Consider the following 22636-nt stretch of genomic DNA (forward strand, 5'->3'; position numbering starts at 1 on the left):
AGGCAGACAGCACAACGTAAGAGCTAACTCAGCAAAGCAGTTCAAGAGGAGGAGAAAGACAGCGCATTCCGAGAGGGTGACAAGGAGAGAAGTGACCTTGCCCTTTCTGACCCAAGGCCCGTGAAACCTCTGCAGAAGGAAACAGCAGATGTCAACGTTAAACGAGACCCTCATCCACTGATTACCAAGCCGGGGAGAGACACTTGTCTCTGTGGTACCAACCTGGACGCCAAAGAAAATGAAAGCCAAGTGTGTCATGAACCATCAAACTCGCCCCTTCTGGGCTTCCTGGTCCCTGTCACGTCAGGCCTTACACTCTATAACACTACCAACATGGCGGCAAGCTCAGCACGCTGCTCGCCAGTCTTCACGTTCTACGCAGCGTCCTCTATAAAGAAGCCACACCCCCGCGGCCCCGCGCGTCTCAACGCTGCTGCTAGCTGTGATCGGACGTGTGTTCCAAACTCCTCTAGCGCTACTTGCTATTTCCTGGCTCCTGGATTCCCTTCTTTCGACCTCTTCCTTCTTTTCTACTTCCCGGAATCTCTGTGCTGCTTCCGCGCGCCCCCAACACCTTCTTCTCCTGGAGTTCCCTGTGATCCTGGACATCGAAGCTGAACGTAATCTGGAAGCCGAGGTCGGCTGAGCGGGCTTATTTAAGTCCCGAACCATACGAAAGAAGACTCTACCCAAGGAGGACATCAGGCAACATAGACAGGTGAGAAGGGGGGAAACCTGTGACAAAGGGATTCATCATAGCCGGTGAGTCGAGGGAAGAGTCAATAAGAAACCGAACTGTGTCGAACGAAAAGCAGCCAACGGCTAATTTGAACTTTGAAAGGTTTAAAGAAACTATTGATGAAAGAGGGGGGAAACCCAGCAACAGAGGAGTCCGGCACCACGTGGGTGCTCACACAGGAAACTCTGGACAATTACCCAGTGGTAGAAACTACCATAACCAGAAGGAATTGGGAAGAGGCAAAAAGAGGTCAAAGTGGTCATACAGGGGTCTTGTAAAATCCTCTGAACCGTCGAAAGTCTTTGACCGACAGATGATTAGCTTGGAAATGAATCCCACTTGGTGAAATGAGTGCATGAACAGTGTGTTGCAAAAGTTGGCAAGAGTGAACCCGGCAGAGGGAAGATGAGAAAAAGGGGCGATGCCCGAAGAACTGTTTAAAAAAAGACATTAATATTTGTGAATGCAAGAAGTATTGGAAGACCAGGAGACGTGAATTGTCCCCATTGTCATTTGGGTCCGAGCCCGGCCGAGGGAGATCCAGGGGTGAAAGGTCATCACCCAAAGTCCATTTGGAAAGGAACTCTTTATTTGTTGTTGAATACAACAGGCCCTCGAAGGCAAGATACTTTTTATTGAAAAGAGACTTAACTGTCGAAGAACATGATAGCTGTTACGGAACTGTCAGCTCGTACCGGGATAGCTCGAGCGTGTGCTGTGCTCCGGAGATCCACTTTGTCCCTTGCTCAAAATGAGGGCAAGGGAGACCCCTGGCAATCACATCCTGAATGATTATTTGTGAACACTTCTTTCCTTATTGAAAATCCTATCCCACACGCTTTCTGTTATTAGTTGCAAGATTTTTGGCAACAGGTTTCTTTTAGTATAGGCCTTTTACTTTGACAAGAAGCCACAAGGACTGCCTTATTTTTCATTTGATGGTCGAAGCTTGCTCCCATCTTAGATTTAAGTTAGGCATTTTTCCACCCTACATCGCATTTACATAGCGCTACGAACCCTCAGGTATCTGAGCTCTGCTTATTATTACCCACGGTGTGTGGTGCTCATTTATTGACCTCGGAAGGATGAAAGGCTGAGTTTGGCTCTGCCGGGATTCGAACCTGCGTTAGCAAGCTCTGCACAGATGTCAAAGCAAGCGCTCTACTCGCTGTGTCACTTGACAAATGTACCCTGCAGTTACAGTTTAATAAACACCCTTGAACTGTGATCACCTTTGTCTGTCTTTACTGTTGCCACCATGAGTTCCTTACAAGGGGCCTCAGGAACTCTGCAAAGTTGGCTTTTTGGTGGAACAAGAACGCACTCACTTAATTAAAACCACAGTGCAGTCTGCAAAGAAACAGTGCCAAGATTGTACGCTACAACACAGAGCAGAACACCTGGAGATTTAATTCTGCATGACAGTGAAATGGCAGACGGGTTTAAAAACCTGCCCACTACCAGATATGGAACACCATATGGAGTACCAAGAATGCAGAAATAAGTAGAACCAGCTAATAAGCCACAGGGACAGACAACACCAGGGAACAAACACTTTAGAATGCCAATCATTGCATAGATAGTGTTAGGTTGATGTCAGACATCAAATTAGTTAATGAAACTAATCAGGAACACTATCAAACCTACAGCTCTCTGCAGGGAGGGTTGCAGGCTGGGCTTCCTTACTGAGCCAGAGAGGGAGAAATGAAGCAAGAGGGGGACAGCCATTTACCCAGAGAGAAAACCAAAAGCCTGCTTAGGGCAAAGTCTTAGACACTGGCAGAGGCCAGACTTACAAAAGAAGAGAAAGCCAAAAGCCTGTTGAGGCCTATATCTCAGAAACATGAAGAGATCAGGCCGAGAGGAAGAGAGAATGCATATTTCTTCCTGCCACCTCTTACATGAGGGCTCTATTTCTGACCTTGGCAGATGTGACTGGGTCTACAGCTTGACACTGTCCGGAGGAAGAGGTATCCTTCCCAGCATGCGGAAGGAGGCCTACCATGTTGAATGCCAGAGCATGTTCTACGCTAGAGGTGGGGTAAGGGAGTTGTGTGGCCCCAGTCACTGGCATCCCTCTTTAATATGTCTTGAATGCAATGACAGACACCATTTTCGTTCACCGAATGCCATGCACCCCCTTTCTGGCCCGAGTTATCTTTGTTTCTTTGAAGAACTACACCAACCAGTGTAGTTCTGCAAAGAAACTCCAGTGGGCAGTGGAAGAAAACCGACAAATTTCAGGCTCTGACAACCTGGCGCAGAGTAAAGAAAAGAAGCAGCAATCACTGTAGTCTGGAACAGCAGCAAGCTGACTCAAGACCCACCTAACGCCACGACAAAGACTTTTACATTTGCTGCGGATTAAAAGGGAGAGAGGCTAAGAGGGGTTCTTGTACTTTTTCAATGCAGCAGCTCACTTCAGAGGGAAAAGTCAGCTTGTTGAAGGGGCCTCAACCGCCCCCGCCGCATACCCCCAAGATGACAGATGCCACCCACTAAAGCAGCCCCACAGACCATAACCAGATTACACCACCAAAATAATCATGAAGAGGCGACATGGCTGAACACACACATGGAGGCATAAGTCCGGTGCAAAGCAACACATATGAACTGCTTGCAGAAACCAAAAAGCAAACAACATGAACATCTATGAAAATAACAGAAGCCACAGCTGCATTGAAATGAGTGGAAGACATCGGAAAGGCTCAAAACACAGGGAGAGGCCTCACACACTGATTTCCCTAAGCAACCGAAAGCAGGGCTGGTAGTGCATTCGCTGTGCCGAACCTTGTCAAGGATGCTGGGAGAGTGTTTTAAGTCAACAGAAAAGATAGAACACCAGCAAGGGCTAGAAGCTGAAATTCTTTATAAATGCTACCAAAGAGCTCAATTCTGCGGTCACTTCACAAGTGATCTGAACTTGGGGAGCGAGGCCCATTCATACGAGGTAAACAGAAACTGTTGTTCCCATCAAAATGAAGACAGACGATGCAAAAATGTGATACAGCATGAAGCTGGAGGATGGAATGTCCTTGTCAGGGCCAGAGGAGTCAGAGCGGTGGTAACATTGGCGGGAAACAGGCGGAACCCTGAAGGCATTCTCTCCACCCATTATTGTGCTCACATGCTGGTAAATTTCCCATGTTGAGAAGGGTCACACTGGTTTCCTGTGGGTGGTGCCAGGCGGAACTACCTGATATGGCCAGGCCAATCAGATCATCTATCCCCTATAGGATGTAAGTCTGGCTATAGTGTTCACCCAATCCCAGCTCAAGCAAGGTCAAGAAATTTAACTTTTTGATTGTGATGTAACGCTGGAACAAAACCTCACTACCAGCCTGTAATGAACTGAGTGCATTTGGAGGCTGCAGAAATCCATGTGACTATCCTTGCTTTTGAATTAATAAAAGCAGTAATTTGTCACATTTACAAACTCCTCCATTTCTTGGACACAGGGGATTTACCTCGAGCCAACCTCTGGTTTTTAATTCCGCTTCAATTCGGCAGCAGAGGATGGCTGCTAAAGTCATCAGCGACAAATGCCATCTCTCGTGCATTCCTGCCTGCTCCCCCGGGACGTCCAGAGAGCAGAAGGTCAGGGTGTCAGGCTGTGGGAGTGGGAGCCATTCCGAGGACTTCAGCAGTTCCACTGAGATGTTGTAGGTGTGGGCGCAGAAATCTGACAACTACAGGTGGGAGGGAAGTTGGGGGAACAGTTATGTTTATTCTCTGTTGTTTTGTGTTGTTTTAAAGAACACAAAAATGAAAAGAAAAGGGTTACCTGAAAATCTCGGCACTACCTTTGTTTATGGAAGAAAAACAAATGTTTTCCTGTGAGTTAGGCAATTTAGCTCGGTTCATGGATGATTATGTATGGTTACCTGTGTTTAGGCATTTAGCGGGAGAAGCTAGCTTATATTACGGAGGGTGGTTTCTTCATTTATCTCTTGGAGATGGTTTGCCATAATATGGCGGTATCGAGGAGGGACCACATGATTTGGATTACCCTGTTAGTTAGGCAGGAAGACGGCTGTGTATTTGTGTTATGTTGTTATTGTGTCTATGTTGCGGGAAGTGAGGGTATATTTTGGAGCATTATGATTTTTTGTTGAGGGTTTGTGACATCACATGTGAGCTTGGTTAATAGGACTTAAAGTGCTTGGAAGGTGGTGGATACTATTTCGGTGAACTGTGGCTTGAATTGGCTCGAGGAGCACATGAAAGACTTGTACATTGGTCTTTAAGGGCAGTGAATACAGAGAGGGCGGTGCACGCTCTTGTTGATGCTGGAGGGCCAGAGAGGCATTTTGTGATTTTGAGAGAATTGTTTATGGAAATTGAGAAACGCATTGTGACCCATAGTGGAGCACGGAGTGGCTGCCGAAGGTAAATGGAAAACATATTCAGGGCTCAAAGCTTTCAAAATGAAGAGTGTGGTACTATTGGGGAGGGCTTGAGACGCATGTGGAAGAATGATGGACTGGCCTAGGGCGATGGTCAAAGTGAAGGAGGCTCGTTGTGTGTGTTATGAGTGCATTTGGCCAGTGGTATGTGTGTGTTTTTCATGCATTTGGATATGCAGTGTGGGCTGTGAAATACAGTAATTGTGTGTGTGTCCTTTTTTTCCTATTCCCTCCCTCTCATTCTTGCTGTGGCTGTTCGGCTCATATCTGTGTATTTATATGTGTCTCAAGTCTCAATGGACTGCGGTGCCTGCAGAAAGGCAAAAACCTCCCACGAAGAACAACGAGTTTTACAAAGGGCTTGAAGGAGGTCATATCTCTATCAATAGGCAGTGTGAAGCCACAGGCACTGAGGAAGTGGGAAGATCAGGCAGATGAAGCTGACTCTATCTAGCTCAGCGAGCAACAATGTATGCAGTTGATCTTTCAGCCTATGTTTTGGGGCGGTAACTGAAGTGTGCTATGCTGGGTTAATCTCCAAAGGATCATCGTTTTTGAGTGGCAGGGCAAAACACATAGGCACTTCAGTGTAGGAAGAGAAGTTTTTTGTGAATGTCAACTTGGACTACATGACACATGATGACAATGCAAGTATTTTATGCAGGATGGAAAAACCCAGGGGACCCAGGGATTGTAAAGTGAAAGGTACAGGAGATGCGGTTTGCTTGCAGGGATTGGCAGGTAACTAGAGAAATGACAGAGGCGCATACAAGGGAAGCTTTGGAAAAGGTGGGGTTTTGGATGGCTGGAATAGAATGTAGGGGCCTTATGAGATGTGAGATGTTGTAAGGATGATCTCGTTGTATTGTCTCAAACTCTGCTTGGTCTTCAGCGCATGTTAACAAGGTTAGGGAAGTATGCAGTAGAAAACCGACTTATCATTAATGTAGGTAAATCGCAAGTAATATCATGCACCCCCACTGCGGCATCCAGGAGATCCTACCCCCGGCCCTCTTGGTCGATCCAGGGTATCAATTTAGAAAAGGTGACACAATATAAGTATCTGCGGATTGAAATCACTAATGCACAGGGTATGGTAGATGTGTGTTCAAGGCGGAATTCCGAGCTACTTCAATTGATTTCCCAGTCTAGAATTCTGATGAAGAAATTTGGCAAATTTTCCTTGAAACACGTAGTGGAATTTTATAAAAATGAAAATAGCACCGATCCTATTGTATGGTTCAGGAGGTGAGATCTTAGACAAAATTGAACCAATGGAGGCCTTAGAGTCTAAGTACTGGAAGGCGATCTTGGGCTTGCCCAAGGCGGTTCCCATTGCGCTGATTGTATATGAATTAGGGCTGTTGTCCCTTCATGTTCAGATATGTTGGAGACAATGCGTGCTCCTATATAAGTGCATGTTAGGGGCAAACAGCCGCACTGTTTTAGATGTGCTTGCCGCAGCATTGTTGAAATCGAGAAACATGTTTCCAAGGAAATGGTTGAAGGTTGTCCTGAATCATATGGGTGAAGCAAATGTAACACTCGAAATGTTGCTTCAGAAGCCGGATAGTGCGAAAGTGATGAGTTATCGCGCTGATTGGGCTGGAACCGTGGCCAGATGCACCCTATATAAGGATTTTAACATCTGGGCCTTTGGTGTTAAATCTTATGGAGTAACAGCTCCGTATCTGGTGAAAGCTCCTTCACCTGACACTAGAGCTGACTTCCTACGGTTCAGGCTTAATCTATGGGCCACTCGTGACGTATTGACCAGACGCAAATTGATTGCTCAGGTCCTCAACTACTGTAGATATTGTTTAGAAGGACGGCAAAAGGAAACCCTCCAACATTTGTTAATCGAATGTCCATCCTTAAACATGGCACGTGAAAGATGCTTTCAGAATGTACTTGTATTGCACCCTTACTGCTCGGGTGATTTGAAATGGCTAGCGATCTTTTCATCACCAAGAGAAAGAGTGTGGATTGCAATAGTGCAGTTTTTGAGATTGGTCCTCCCAAGGGGCAAAGAATCAGAGCAGGTTATATAATTTGAAAAGCCCAAATGAAAATGAAGGTTATCAAAAGTATTCACTCACTAACTTCAGTGTATACCGTATTATGTGTGTTAAAGGTGGTTCCTAGTGTGTCAATTCCATCTAAGTCCAGTACTTTAGTACCGGAGTGACCAAGTTTTATAAATGATGTGTATTTTTATAAATAATGTGTGTTGAAATGTAATGTAAGTGAAATGAAAATTGCCTTTTGGTTATTGGTTTGTTTATTGGTTCATCTAAGTGTCTTTATATGTCGCTATGTATATGTATTTGTATTTTATTTTGTTATGAAAGCTTTTGTGTAACTGCTTAAAATATTTGAAAAGTTGAGTATCAACTAAATCAAATTAATTTAAAAAAAAAGAAGAAAAAAAGATATGAGATGTGATTGGGGGAGCAGAAGAAAAGTGGGCTATGGAGTAAGTTAAGTAAAGAAGAATAAATCCCTTTTAGTGGTGTGGTTTTAGGCATTTAACACACAAGGTTGCACATTTATATTGGGATAACGAATTAAATATATTTCAACACCAGCATATGTTCCATGTTCTTGATTTAGGTTTGAACAATTCATCAGGGCAACCACTTGTTGAAGCAGAAAATTGCATTTCAGGATTTTTCTTTGTATACTATGTATAACAGTGCTCTCCTCAGTCCCATATTTTGCAGGATTAAACTCAGTTCTGTCTGCATGTAGGACTGCAGACCCTCCTGTCTCCAATTCGTGATCTGGGGCGCATACAGTGAACTCAGGGAGAAGCAGATTGGTAGGGCATGAGACTTGGACCAGTATTTATAGGAATGAGAGAGAGCATAGTTGATATATATATATATATGCTTTTTATAGTCTTTGACTCAGATGTGTTTCTGCATAGACATGGTGTACTGTGTTTGCTGACATTTGCTGCTATTGACATCTGTATCTTAATGCTCTCCCTATTATGAGCATTTATACCATCGAGGGCATTTCGGGGTGAATTTGCACTGAGCACTTTATTTGCAATTTTTTCACTTTTTCAGCTAACCATATTGTTTTATTCTGTATGTAAAGGATTGCATTGTGTGATTGAGTACTTCTGCTATCTTAAAAAGAACGTTTAATCAGACATCTTATTTCTTTTTCCATCAGCATGCTCATTTGCATTTGCGGGACTGTGTACTGTGTGGAGTGCGGCTTAGAGAATGTTTACTCTGTTGTGATTAATTTTGTAATTAATCTAGATGTTGTGTTAATATTCTGGATTGGGTTTTTTTCATTTACATGCTTAAGCTAAACTTTTTCAGCCAATAGTGCAGAAAAACGAAAAATATTCTCTTACTCTCTGCATTCAGTTACGATCTCTGTCTGTCTGCTCATATATTATGCACATGCAGTACTTGGTTAAAACTTAGAATGTTTACTCTATCTGCTTTAACGTCTAACACTCTAAGATGTCTGACCTTGTTTGATTTACATATGTTGGTCCCTTGCAGACGTTTTCTATGCGTCTCTTTCCTGCAACCATAGAGATGTGATCACTGCTTCAAACATCTTGCTTACTTTTACATTCCTCATTGTGATCAAGCGGCTGGACGCGTTATTGCCTGCACTCTCTACTTTTTCTACTGCACAATTAATAAAGTCCGTTTGATTGGAGTGACTTTGTAGGTGTTCCTTTTTTGCAGTCTGTTCATTGTTTTCAGGCAGCTGCTATCTGGCGTGCTATTCATTTCCCTGTACTTCAGTAGTTTGGTTTTGTTTTATATTTTTCACGTCGAGGGAAAAAGGTGTTGGATACTGCACTCGCCTCTCATTACTATCGCAGAGCTGTACGTCCCTGAGCATTGATCCAATTTGCGGGTTTTTGCTGAACGGACCATGTGGAAGTGGTTTTTCAACATCAGAGGGTGAGGGAAGACCGCTCTAATTACGGTAAATCCAGCTTGCCCAGGTTTTGGCTTTCCACATTTGGGCTTTGTTTCTAAACGGTCATCCGTTTTTGTATCAACACTCACCAAATACAGTTGCCGTTGTCTGTTGAGCATAGAGACCGAACATTGTTCATGTTAAAAGGACACCCAATTTTTCACACAATTTTGTGCATATTGATTATGACATCACAAGTGTATTGAGAGAGTGCTCACAGAGAGCAAGCGGCATGCTTGTTCTGTGAAGAGCAATCCGCCATTGATGCCAGTAAACCTAAAGCCACCGCATCTGCGGTTCCATCCAATAATGAAGTAAAACTATTAAGAGAACTGGAAAAATTGCAGGAACGTGAGATCACAAATGGTGGGAAGAACGCTCACTGCAAAATTACATTGATGTGTCTAGAGTTCCACGAGGTCTGCATATTCTGACTACTCCATCATTTGAAGAGCAAGACCCAGCAATGCTGCAGGAATCGGGTGAAGGAAGCAATACATGCTGAGTGACTTTCCTGAACATTTTAATCAAATATCCACGAACCGATAGACTAAAGAAATTGGTAAAAATTCAGGAAATTGAGGACCAGTTAACTTTAATCCCCCCAAGCGAAGAAGGAAACTTATTTGCAGTAACAAGGAAAAAGGCTATGTAACTTTGGATGACGACATAATACTAAGGAAGCAACGTACATTTCTCCGGGACAAGGAAGACTATGAAAAAGTAAGAGGGGGTCATTCCAAATCGGGCGGTAAGGGTTAACGGTCACCGGTAACGAGACCGGTGCTGTTAAACCCTTACCGCCCTATTCCGAGTTCCCTTTGCGGGTTGGAACTTAACGCCTGCTTTTTGCAGACGTTAAAAAACCAACCCGCAAAGGGACCTTGGAGCTAATTACGGCAACGTAATTTACGGTGCCGCAATTAGCGCCTTCCCCATTCCCATTGAGCCCTATGGGGCAAAAATGGGAATGGGGAAGGGCCCATGGTGAATGGGGAATTACCGACCCCGCCAACCTTGGAATGGGGCGGTAATTCCGCCATTCACCATGGCGGAGTCGGAAAGATAACGGCGTCAACCAAGGCGCTAATAGCGGCTTGGTTAACGCCACGGTCGGAAGGAGGCCCAGAGTGTTGACCTTTGCCAGACGCTGTGATAGTTTACGGTAGAAACTTCCCACTTACCCATCGACATCGGCCAAAGAAGCACAATCCACGGACTCATTTTCAGAAATTGAAACCACAGAGAGCGAAAGCGAGCAGCCTCGACGTAAACTGAATTTTTTAGAAGAGATGGGACTTTTAGGTTTGGTTGGTAGAAACAACAGCAAAAAGAAAGCAAGAGGCAAAGGCAGAGGAAAAACCATGGGATAGAGAGGAAGAAAAAAACAAGAGCAACGCCTCAAGCACTTCAGGCACAGATAGGTCTGAGAGGCTCACACGCTCTGGAACAAAGAAAACCTAATGACAGGCATTGATTCATCGCACATGTCCATTGTAAACTTGTCCTTGCACATATTTTCCTCTGATGAACTGAAGATACTCAAATTAGGGCTCAACTTTTCTCCCACTACTGCCTGTAACTAATGTTGAGACCAGAATTGACTTTGATTAATACATGCAGAAAGTGAGACTCAAGAAGTTTTTTGCAATGAATCCACCAAAATCACGCCCATCAGAACCTTTATTTGGGCATACATCTGTGCCTCTTCATGATGTACAGACTTTTACTGATCTCATGCATTTGGAATCTGAAAGTCAAGATCCTGTTAGTGCCCAAGACCAAGAGTGGGATTTATCAGACATTCAAACCAACTGGCCAGGCAAAAGCAAATTAAAACTCAAATCCAGTTTTAATCCCACTTTCAATCCTGGTGGTCATATTGAGGCATTTCTGGACTTAATAATTGACGATCTGAAGAAGACAAGAAAGAAAATATTTTTTAACAAATATAACCTAAATTCCGAAGAACAAAAAACTTTAACCAAGTTGTGCACACTCTCTGATTGCATCATCAAACCCTCTGATAAACGCACGAATATTGTGATTATGGATCGGCATGACTACATCAAGGAGGCCGAAAGACAACTCACTGAGCGAAGGGGATCCAACTGAATGCATGAATACAAAACTTGCAGAGCTTCTTAAAACATGGAATGACAAAGGTTTACTTGATGAGCATATGTGCAAATTCTTGCATCCCAGATTTCCGGTTATGCTAACCATTTATTTACTGCCCAAACTTCGTATAAATATGACAAGACCGCCAGCCAGACCCATTGTCACCCTATGTGGAGCTCTCCTTGAAAATACTTCAACATTTGTGGATGAAACCCTAGTATCCTTTGTCACCACACTGTCTTCCTATTTGAGGGATACTAAACACTTTTTAAATAAAATTGATGGCATTCCTTGGGAATCGACTTTCTTACTTGCCACACTGGATGTGGTTTCCCTCTACACGTCCATCAAACACACTGATGGTTTGCGGGCCTGTGAGTACTTTTTACATACCAAATCCATGAATTATTTGAAACACAGCAAAAGGATCCTGAAAATGTGTCATGCCCACGGGCCCCAGAACACAAAAACCACAACATCTAGTGACGGGGGCAATGGGTCACTTGACTCACTTATGTCCCTTTGGGCCTCATAAACACAGGGGCCCTGGCTGGACTCAGTCCTGGCGCCTTTGGCGCCAGACTCATATAGAGATGTGAGCAGGAACACTTTATTTCAGTGCAGGAGTGCTTTTATTTTATTTCAGTGCACACTTTATTTCAGTGCAGGAGTGCTTTTATTTACTTCAGTGCTGGAATGCTTTTATTTTACAAGAACTTTCCAGGTGCTGAAAGCCTTTATTCCAGAGAACATCCCCATGTGCTGACTCATTGGGCGTGGCTCCCTGGGCCTGGTCTTCGGGTGCTGACTCATCGGGTGTGGCAGCAGGCATGCCAGAGCTACTGGCATGGCCAGGAACAAGACTATATAAACCCACCGATCCCTCAAGCAAACGCTTCGCGTTACTTTGCACCTCTGTGCAATGTGCCAATCACTGCTGCCTGGACCACCTACTTACCTTGTGATCCTGCAACAACAGCATCCTTGCCTGTACCCTGCCTCACATCTCACGGCAACGCTCCATCTTCTTGGCAGATCCTGAATCGATGCCGCAGCACCTGTGCTCTCTTGTACCACGAAGCCGAAGTCCTGAAAAGAAGACAAGACAAGGTTAGAACTCCCGAAAACACCCAACCCAGGGTCGCGCCGCATTTAAAACCCAATACGCACCCTAAGGCACCATTAAAGGCTACTTACCAGCTGTCGGACCATCTCAGCCCTGCTCTTCCGTACCAGCGGCTCTGCTTCTTCTACCGCAGCTAACGCTGGCACCGCTACACCACCTGCAAGGTGAGAGAGCAGAGAAAAGAGACATTACATACAAAGGACAGGGAACGCACTTTACAAATACAATTATAACAGTCGGAAGACAAGCGGGCAAGTGGAAACAAGGGAAACACTTACCTACAAGAGACGTGGACTAGTCGCAGCTGGCCTGGACCTCCACGGCAAGGGACCAGTGAAGGAACTCAGTTCCCTTCAACAAGCACCCCTGCCAGAAGCAGCAGGACGGAGAGCTCATCATCATCATCCAGCAGGTGAGCCTCAGAAGTAGTACAACCCCAGGGAAGCCACATCCAGAGAGAAGAGTTCTGGAGAAGGGGTCAGGGACCACAGGCTGCATACTCATACGACCCTCCTTATTTTCACACAGGAACCGCACTGCTCATCACTGCAGTTCCCCACACAGACGCAGAGGGAGGAACAGACAAGAGGAGTTTCATCCCTGGGAGGGCTGCGACGGTGCCCCAACACCTCTGCAGAGACCAGGTGAGTGTAACAGAACTCGAAGCCTCCTACAAATCTCTGCCTGGGCATTATGGAAACTTCAGAAACAGACCAGTTGGCCCAGTTACTGGGAGAGTTACAGGCTGAAGTTCATGCCTCAAGACAGGAAACCAATGCCTTAAGGAGGGGCCTCATTGTGAATCGAGAACGCACGGATGATTTAGCAAGGCAGATGCTCCAAGCACCGGCTGGCCAAGGCCCATTACCAGGGCTGGCCCACCCTATTCCGCCACCACAGTCAACGCCAACGCCTGTACAGGTGGTTCTTCCAGGGGCGGTTCCCTTAGCTCCGGCCGAACGCTTCACTGGTGATCCAAATAAGTACGCTGTATTCATGAATCAATGCCGGCTTCATTTCGTGTACAGACCAGGGGCTTTCCCCAACGATCAATCTAGGGTGGCATTTGTACTTTCATATTTGGGAGGAAGTGCGGCGGACTGGTCTATACCTTTGGTAACTCAAGATGACCCCTTGCTTCAGGACTTTGGGGGTTTTTAGCGTGAAATGGAGAAACTATTTGCACGGCATGCCCAAGGTCAGGCTCTGGACAACGAATTATTGTCACTCCGGCAGGGTAACTAAGATTTTTTAACCTCCATCGCCTCCTTCAACTGTCTTATAGTCCAAACAAATTGGCCAGAGGAAAAAAGGACTACGCTCTTTCACCGTGGATTACGAGGGGAGCTTAAGGACGTTCTAGCCCAAGTAGTAAATCCCCCGCAGGGGTGTGCTGAATATATTGACCTAACAGTTCAACTAGATCATAGATTGCAGAGTCGGAAAATGGATAGAGCCAGAGCTGAAGGGCGGTCGGTCTATGTGCGACCCCTTGAGAATCAGGCCAAGCCGCATGAAGGGTCAGAACCAATGCAGATAGGGGGCTTGCGGAGCCCTCTCACCAAGGCGGAAAGAGAAAAAAGAGGACAGCAACAGCTCTGCTTGTATTGTGGCAAAGCAGGACACTTTCTCCGAGAATGTCCGGTGAAACCACCCAGGAGAACAGTCGGAGCAACGGACAAGAGTGAAGAAGAAGAATTGGATTCGGGAAACTCCAACGAGAAGCAGCAGGACGGAGAGCTCATCATCATCATTCAGCAGGTGAGCCTCAAGAGTAGTGCAACCCCAGGGAAGCCACATCCAGGGAGAAGAGGTCTGGAGAAGGGGTCAGGGACCACAGGCTGCATACTCATACAACGCCCCTTATATTCATGCAGGAACTGCACTGCTCATCACTGCAGTTCCCCACGCAGACGCAGAGGGAGGAACATATAAGAGGAGTTTCATCCCTGGGAGGGCTGTGACCGTGCCCCAACGCCTCCGCAGAGACTAGGTGAGCGTAACAAAATGATAGGTCTGTGTCTTAATAACAACACTTTCCTGTTCAATAAAGAGTTTTTCATCCAGCTCCAGGGGACAGCCATGGGCTCTACCTTTGCTCCCTTGTACGCCAACCTCACCATGGGATGGTGGGAGAAGTTTGAGTTGTGGCATCCGAAAAACAACAAATATACTGACATGACCGCTCTGTGGCTTGATACATTGATGATTTGTTTGTCATTTGGTATAGAACTACTACAGAATGGCAAGAGTTTGTTAATATTCTGAATGTGAACCAGCTGAATTTACAATTTACTGAAAGCCACAGCAAGAGTGCTATCGTTTTCCTCGATATTCTTGTCACAGTGGCGCAAGATGAGCTGGTCAATGAACTGTATAGAAAACCCACTAGTTCTAACAAACCCCTGCATGCCAAAAGCAACCATCCTGTCGCCCTTAAGTGGAGCATACCCTGTGGCGAATTCATTCGTATACGGAGAAACTGCTCCAGAATTGGGAGTTTTGATACAGAATGTGCAAGTATGGCTCAAACATTTCATAATTGTGCATATCCCAAGAAAATCCTGGAAAGGGCTTATATCAAAGCCTGCGAAAAGGACAGAACATTAATTTTGATATTCAACTCAGCCTCACAAATTGGATCAGTCAGGAAAGATTCATGTCTTGTTCTAATTTATGGCAATGGCTCTAGTGAAATACAGCGTATTATCAGCAAACACTGGCATGTGCTCAAATTAGACGAGCATCTGAATGAAACATTAGGCGAGAGGGGTAATATTACCTTTCAGAAATCAGCCTCACTCAAAGACAATCTTGTGTCCAGCTACATGAGTCCTATTGCTTGCTCACAGGCTGAATGGTGGCTCAAAACTCAAACTTTTGGGTTTTACAAGTGCACCAAATGTAAGGCGCGTCAATATGCTACCATTATGAACAGTTTTCGCCATTCTATTTTAGCTACAGACATTCAAATCATGTCCAGAATTACCTGTGACACAGCCTATGTGTTTTACATTCTTACCTGCTCATGTAAGAAATGGTATGTAGGTAGTACCATAGGTAAGCTAAAACTGAGGATTCTTCAACATATTCGGGCCATCAAGAATGTTGACCCCACACATCCTATGGCGATTCACTTCAAAACTGTTCATGACAGCAAACTTGACGGCTTTCCATTTTTTGGGATACAGTCCATTCCAGAACCACCTAGAGGTGGCAACGGAGAACTTTCTTTAAGACAACTCGAGACAAGGGTTTTCTTGTAAAATCAATGCACAATACAATGTACTTATTATTAGACTCTTTCTTACTGAACAATTGGTTAGCGTGGGGTCTTAGTTATTTGAAGTACATGCTAGAGACAGATGGAATGATTCCCAAAGATGTATACTCAATCACATGAGATGCCTATGAGTATTTCCGATTGGCACCTGCAATAGTAGACTTAATATACTAAGACTAACACTTTTGCAAATCATGGAATACCTTGAGTCTCTTTGAGATGTCCTTGAGCAAAACTTTGTCAATCAAATTAGAATATGAAACTCTCAAAGATGCGCCATGGATAGCCAGACTTGCAAAACTGAAATCTGATGGCTAGAAGGTTGTGAATTAATCATAACCACGGGTATTTCTCTAGTTAACCCTCTAGGTGCGGGGTCTTAGTTATTTGAAGTAAATGCTAGAGACAGATGGAATGATTCCCAAAGATGTACACTCAATCACATGAGATGCCTATGAGTATTTCCGATTGGCACCTGCAATAGTATACTTGATATACTAAGACTAACACTTTTGCAGATCATGGAATACCTTGAGCCTCTTTGAGATGTCCTTGAGTAAAACTTTGTCAATCAAATTAGAATATGAAACTTGCAAACTGAAAGCTGATGGCTAGAAGGTTGTGAATTAATCATAACCATGGGTATTTATCTAGGCAACCCTCTAGAACATCGTTTTTCCAGCCTTCTTATGGGGAAAGACCATATACAAATCAGGCTTGGTGCCACCCCAAAAGGGGGAAATGTAAGCAAACTATCACAGGTTATTTTTATTGTCTTCGACCTCACATGGAATATAAACTAACTGTATGCATTTTCTTGTCAGATCTTCGTCATTGTTGAAGTCTGATTCAGATTTTTGTAATGTGCATGGTTATGGTGCATGTCATTTGTGCTGACACATGTGGCCTCATATGTAGTGCACAGCGGTGGCCAAGTAACGGTTGTTTTATGATGGCGGTGGTGCAGCTAAAGCTCCTTCCACTGCAACCATATCGCCTCTTTAAGTTGGTTTGTTCCCTGAATTTCATGTTTTATTATGCCAACTTAACAATACCATCCTTTTAACCAAGTTTTAGTTTGTTTGATTTTTTTAATGATATACAGCATTTTCATTTATTTTTTGTGTTTTTCTGTACACAAAGTACATTTACACAAATGTTATACATAAAAATATACAATACAAATCTAAAAGAAACTAAAAATAGAAATACAATAAAACAAACACACTTCCTAAAATAAAATAAATCAGCTGTACCATTTCCAAATATACAGTACGTTACTAATACAGCACTTCTAGTGCTATGGGACACTCCCCAGTTGATCATCATATGCAGAAATATGATCTGGTATACCTTGCTCCGCTATCTTACTTAATTCCGAAAAGAGGACCATTAACACCCTGACCAAGGCTATAGTAAGTGAAACCTGAGAGCTAGTCATAAGCCTACACCATAGACCATGCGGTACCATCTGGGAAGTTGAGTGGCTGAATCGCCCAAAACCTTGGATTCTCTGATCCAGAAAAAATGGACAATGCATCACAACATGTAATAAAGTCTCAACAGAGCCCAGTCCACACAATCTACAAGTATGCATTTTACTGGGGATACCAAGCTTTGGACCGCTTTGGACCGATGAACTAATGAGTAGAGATACATTGGAGATACCAATTCTGAAATATGGCTGATGGGAATTTTGCTAAATATGGTCTTAGATCACTGGGAGGTAGATAGAGGAGTTCCTTGCCAGAGTACAGTTTCAGTCTACCCAGGTCTTGCAGATCCATTGATCTATCCCAATTTTTGATCTTCTTTTTAATTATACATGATTTATTTAATCGAAGAAGGTGGCCTCTGGGCCTGGTTTATTGCCAAGCCCACTGGCCACATTGGCTCTATTGATGGCTGAAAGATACCAGGAGGGTTCGTGGATCATTAGATCATGGATCATGACCCAGAGTTGATATCTGGATGTAGCTCATGACCTATTTGGTGGCCCAGGACTCATTCATATACTACTGCCAAGCAACTTTTTTGGGCTATGTTTGAGAACAAATTGCCCCTCTGGGCCTGACCTTGCCTTAACTAAGGTTGTTGCAACCCCAAGATGGCTGCAATATGGCCTACAATATAATCCTTTTTCAAAATGTTGCAGGTCAGGTTGCGTCTGTAAACCAATACAAGTTGTGTCTGTTTGCCCCGATGGCTACCATGTAACAAAATGTGCCCACTTGTGACCAACTCCCTTTCAGTAGTCAGTCTAGTTGACCATTGGTTAGTCTGCAGACCCATGTGCCTTGGACCACCCAGAATTTGGCCCACAGGCCCAGACTCAAAAGCCAACGAAATGGCCAAAGTCACCCCAAGTGTCATCAAATATGGTCTGTTTTTAGGGGCCAATTTGGGCATGACGTGTTGCCAGGCCTATGGGCCAATGTTTTCTTATTGCAGGTCCCCTGGCTGCTGCCCATGGTCAGTGGCCACTTTTACTGGGGCATTGCTTTTGGCCAGCACTAGGCCCTTTCAAGCCACCACAGTGGCCACTTTGCTTCATTTTTTAATCCATGGTCACAAGGCATGGCCCGGTGTGTCCACAGGCTAATACCATTGCCCAGACCCGAAACACAGGTCCAGGCCGGCATGCGGACCCCTGGCTGAACCACAAGACCCACCTTCTATTGGGCGGCCAACTTAACCATAATTACTGGGTCGCTATCACAGACTCCATTATCAGTACTTTCAAACAGATGTATATGGTTCTGACATAGAATGTCTGAAGAGCTATCCGCAGTAGCAGTAATGAGCATTAAATACTTATCCTGATAAAGTATTTAAAGTGGCGGTAATTCTTCTGTCGAGGTATGCAGAATCAAATCAGAACTATTTATTCTCTAGAATAAACATTTTCCTACTGTACATCCAGCGTTAGTAACAGGCATACAAATGATATCAGGTAATAAAATTGCGGCAAAAATGTCGCCGGTAAAAAAAATCGCACCAAAAATGCCATGGTTTGACCCGGTAAAGGTGAACCCCATTATACCATTTAAGGGGAGCAGGGTTTGCAGGGGTTTCCCCCGCTCCCCTTACATGGTATAATGGGTCCGTGGTTTGCGGGGGTGTCCCCTGCATCCTTTACATGATTGTGGCACTAAAAACCACAGCATTTTTGCCACAGTATTTTGTATTCACAGCCATTTTTGCAGAGATTTTAAGACATGGAACCATACAAATGTGTTTGATCATGCAAAGCAATGAATAATTCTTCATCAAATATGCAAGTAACATACAGGGAAGAGAGGCACTTTTACAGACGTGTTTTATCTGGTACTTTAGACGGATTGATTACATTAGAGTGAGACAACATTATACCTTTCAGAATTCATACGTTGTTCAATAGAAGACAAGAACTGGAAAATGGAAACCCTGTAATTTGAAATTATCAGGTACCCTTTCCTGCAAGGAGGTCCACCTTTAATAGTGCTGTTATATAAGTGCACTTACATGCTGTTTTCTTCCTGGGTGTCGAAATGTTCATTTACAGTATCTTGGTTCCATATAGAAGAAGACAGTCTTATGTGGTTAGTCGGCTGCGGCCGCCCAGGCAACTGGTTCTGTGAAAATCAAGCAGATTATACTAAGAGAAAGCTTTCCCACTTAGGCTTGTGTACAGAGTGTAAAGACCCCTGCTGAATGATAACCATGGTACCGATCCATCCTGCCTAACCTGGTCTGTGGAGGCAGGTTATGGAATGCCTGTGAGAGACTTTGGCAATGGTGGTCATGTGAGCCCTGATGCTGGAGGAAAATTCTCCACTTCAAGCCCAAACTTGTCGTTGGGCGGTGTGGTAAATATGGAGGTCCTTCCACTACCGCCAAAAAGAGTGGTGATAGAATTACTGCCACTTTTCCCTGTACCACCAAACTGAGGCCCAATGTGAAAAGTAAACTGCAGTGTAACGATGTGGAGTCAACAAAACACCTGAGACACTGGGTACATTTCAACACATTTCTTTACACATTAGCATTCAGCTTTGAGGTACAATAAGGCCTATATGATCTGGGGAGTAACATAACAAGACAAATGACTTAGTTCAGCTAGCTTGTCAGTAAGGGAGTTTGGAGAACAGAAACAAGTGTCAGTGTGTTGGCAAATCTAAAGAGACCTCCCTGGCTTCCAAGCTCTCTCTGCTCTGTGTCGGGATTCAGCTCAATTGCCTTACCTTGTAAAGGGTGATTGTTATGAGAAGGCCTAGCTGGCCTAGGGGTACTTAACTCTATCTCCAAAGGGTGAAACTATTTATAAAGTCAGGATTGAGGAAAAGTAAATGAGTGAAAGATCCTAAGCTAAAGGTAATAATGTCCTTCTGCATTCCCTATTCTACAATGTGAACAATACAGTCTGTGGGATATAGCGCCCATTTACCCCGTGGTATCACTCACACTGCCAAGGTTTATTGCTGGCCACTTCCCTGTTGCTCAGTACTGGAATATAGACCCCATGCCGGTTCTGCTACCTTGTATGATCTTGGTTTGTAATTTTTAACCTTTGTTTTAAGTGTTGCCTTTGCAGTCCTCCAGGTTCAAACAAATTCCATGCCCACTAATATGAACGTATTGTTTCCCCTAAGGAAATTGCAATAGTAGATACCCAAGACTATTACTGGCAGCAATTCCACTCCCCAGTCTGGGTGCTTGACAGGCTGACGTTATTCTCACACCACTGCCAGAGGACACCCTCCTGGCCTTGAGCCCATGACAGGCTCAATCGCTGCCCTTCTGGTGACTGGCTCTGGCCATGGACTCTTATATAGCCCCCAGGAAGCTTGCAGTAATGAGTCCTCCTGCTCTCTCACCTTGGTAAAGGTTGGCGGTTTAGCCTCCAGCAGGCTAATGCGCGTCCTCGTCCTTGGACTCTCAGTCTTCCCCCAAAGCTGAGTGGCAGCCTTCAGCAGTCTTTGCGGTTTCGTTAACTAGCTCTGGCTTTTTTCATTAATTATCTCCCTGAGTTTGGTTCTCTTCCAGAAATTGGTCCGTCTCCCTCTCAGGGTTTGATCCTCTCACTGGCTCTGGCCCTCTCCCAGGTTATGTGTCTCTCCCATTTCTCTCACTCATCAATGGATAGAGTGCTCATCTCACCACCCAGACACAACCCCCACCCCCTTGTGCAGAGAACACCTCTCCAGCTATCTCTCCTCTTGTCGCTGCACCCCATTTAATACATTTGAGTTCTACCTTTTTAATTCTCATGTCTTCCTGTGCATCTTAGCTATCCCTCTGCCCTCATCCCAACTATCTACCCGACTTTGATTCTCCCTACCACTACTGAATGTTCTATCATACTCTTCCTTTGCCACAATGAAAGACACATGAACTGTGGCAGGAGGCACTATACAAATGCAAGATAACACATAGGAGTTTATGGGGCGCCTCCAGTCCTCTGACCCTTCTGAGTGTTCACAATTCTCCTTGTCTGTTGTCTGGTGCTGCAACCAAAATGAGGAAACAAAGACTCTTTTATACTGTCCGGGCTAGGTGTCTACTCCCTGATTGTCTGGAGTCGTCTGGTGGTAATTTGCAGTGCTATGATTGGAAGTAGGGCTTTGTAGTTCAGAACATGTGGGCTGGCTGGTCCTTTAAAAAGGATGATGTGATGGAACTAAATATGTATTGCTGAAATAACACAGACCAATTGATTAATAGAATGATAATACACGATTGCCATTATCCCCACTATGCATTATGAAATTAATTGATGCCAGCACACCACGAACTATAAGAGGAACAAAACGGAGAACACAGTGATAACGTCACAACTCATAAACATCTTTTTCAAAATGGTGATCATGCAAAGCCATGCAAAACACCGACAAAAGGCTGGGAAAAGCAGGGATGAAACTCATTGCATCCTAATTTAATTAGGTGAGTCTGTCTCCATGCCAGATAATATGTCAATTAGTACCATACCTCGTGGTTTGGAATGTGATTCTAGTATATCCTTTTGGTCATTCCTGCTATACAATAATGAACATGAGAAGCAAAGAACCAAGTACTGACAAATATTACAAGCCAGCAATTAATTGACCGGAATTAATCTTTCAATCACCCCAGTTAGGTAAGTTAATTTACACTACAACTGTGCACACATAAAGGTTTATTGTATGTGACTTTACTTAATAAACAGTTGATATTATAGATATGAAACAATGAATGTCGATTTTTTGAAATGGCATGCTTATAAACACATTGGTGCTCATGTTTGTCCATGGCATACGTGATTGAAAGGTGTAAAAGCCTTGAGTAAGGCTTTAACGCCTTTCAATTAGGCCACACCACATTTCCATTTATTTGTATGGCGGAGAGGAGGGGCAGAACGAAACTTGTGTTCCCGCCACCTCTTTCTTCTCTGCCCACAAAATCTCCCAGCAATTGCACTGGTATGGATTTTCATGTCGGCGCAAATGCTGGGGTTCCAAATGGGTTCTGCCTGCTTTATTTATTTTTATTTATTTATTGGTCATTTTTATATGCCTATACACTTAAATAAGTGTTTAAAAGCGCTCCAACGCAGGGGGGTAGTAGGTTAGCAATGCAGAAATGTACATTCTTAATAGGCATTGGAGCATTCAGAATGGGCAAGTGCTATGTATTTGGAGGTACAACAAAGAACAAAGAGGAATACAAACTGGTTACAACATATGACATACTTTATTGTACGTGCCTGATGGTCGTTTCAATACAAGAGCTATACATAAAAATGTGGAGGGGAGGGTAAGACGATCAAGGATATGAGTTCATCATTGTTGCCAGAGAGTGTGTCTGATACAGATAAGTGCATGGGAAGTGTAGCAGGAGAGGAAGGGGGTTGGTGGGTGGCAGGGAGAGGAGCACTAGGAATAGCGAAGTGCATACAGATGCAATGCAAAATGGATGCAGTGATGTAAAAAAGGCAGACCCACAGAAAACGTTCTTTTGGTTTTTTAAAGAACACACGTGCAGTG

The 22636-nt window shown here is 44.2% G+C and overlaps 1 protein-coding gene across 2 annotated transcripts in view; it reads right to left on the minus strand.

The window, feature by feature from the left end:
• Positions 1-22636, minus strand: part of TTC24 (tetratricopeptide repeat domain 24) — a 639301-nt gene that overhangs the window by 200095 nt on the left and 416570 nt on the right. For both annotated transcript variants that reach the window (XM_069607144.1, XM_069607145.1), the window contains one exon: positions 19140-19249. In XM_069607144.1, the coding sequence (XP_069463245.1) occupies positions 19140-19249 (110 nt within the window). The remainder of the gene's footprint in view (positions 1-19139; positions 19250-22636) is intronic.

The sequence above is a fragment of the Ambystoma mexicanum genome, chromosome 1p, assembly GCF_040938575.1.
Source record: "Ambystoma mexicanum isolate Mex_15411 chromosome 1p, UKY_AmexF1_1, whole genome shotgun sequence".
NCBI lineage: Eukaryota > Metazoa > Chordata > Amphibia > Caudata > Ambystomatidae > Ambystoma > Ambystoma mexicanum.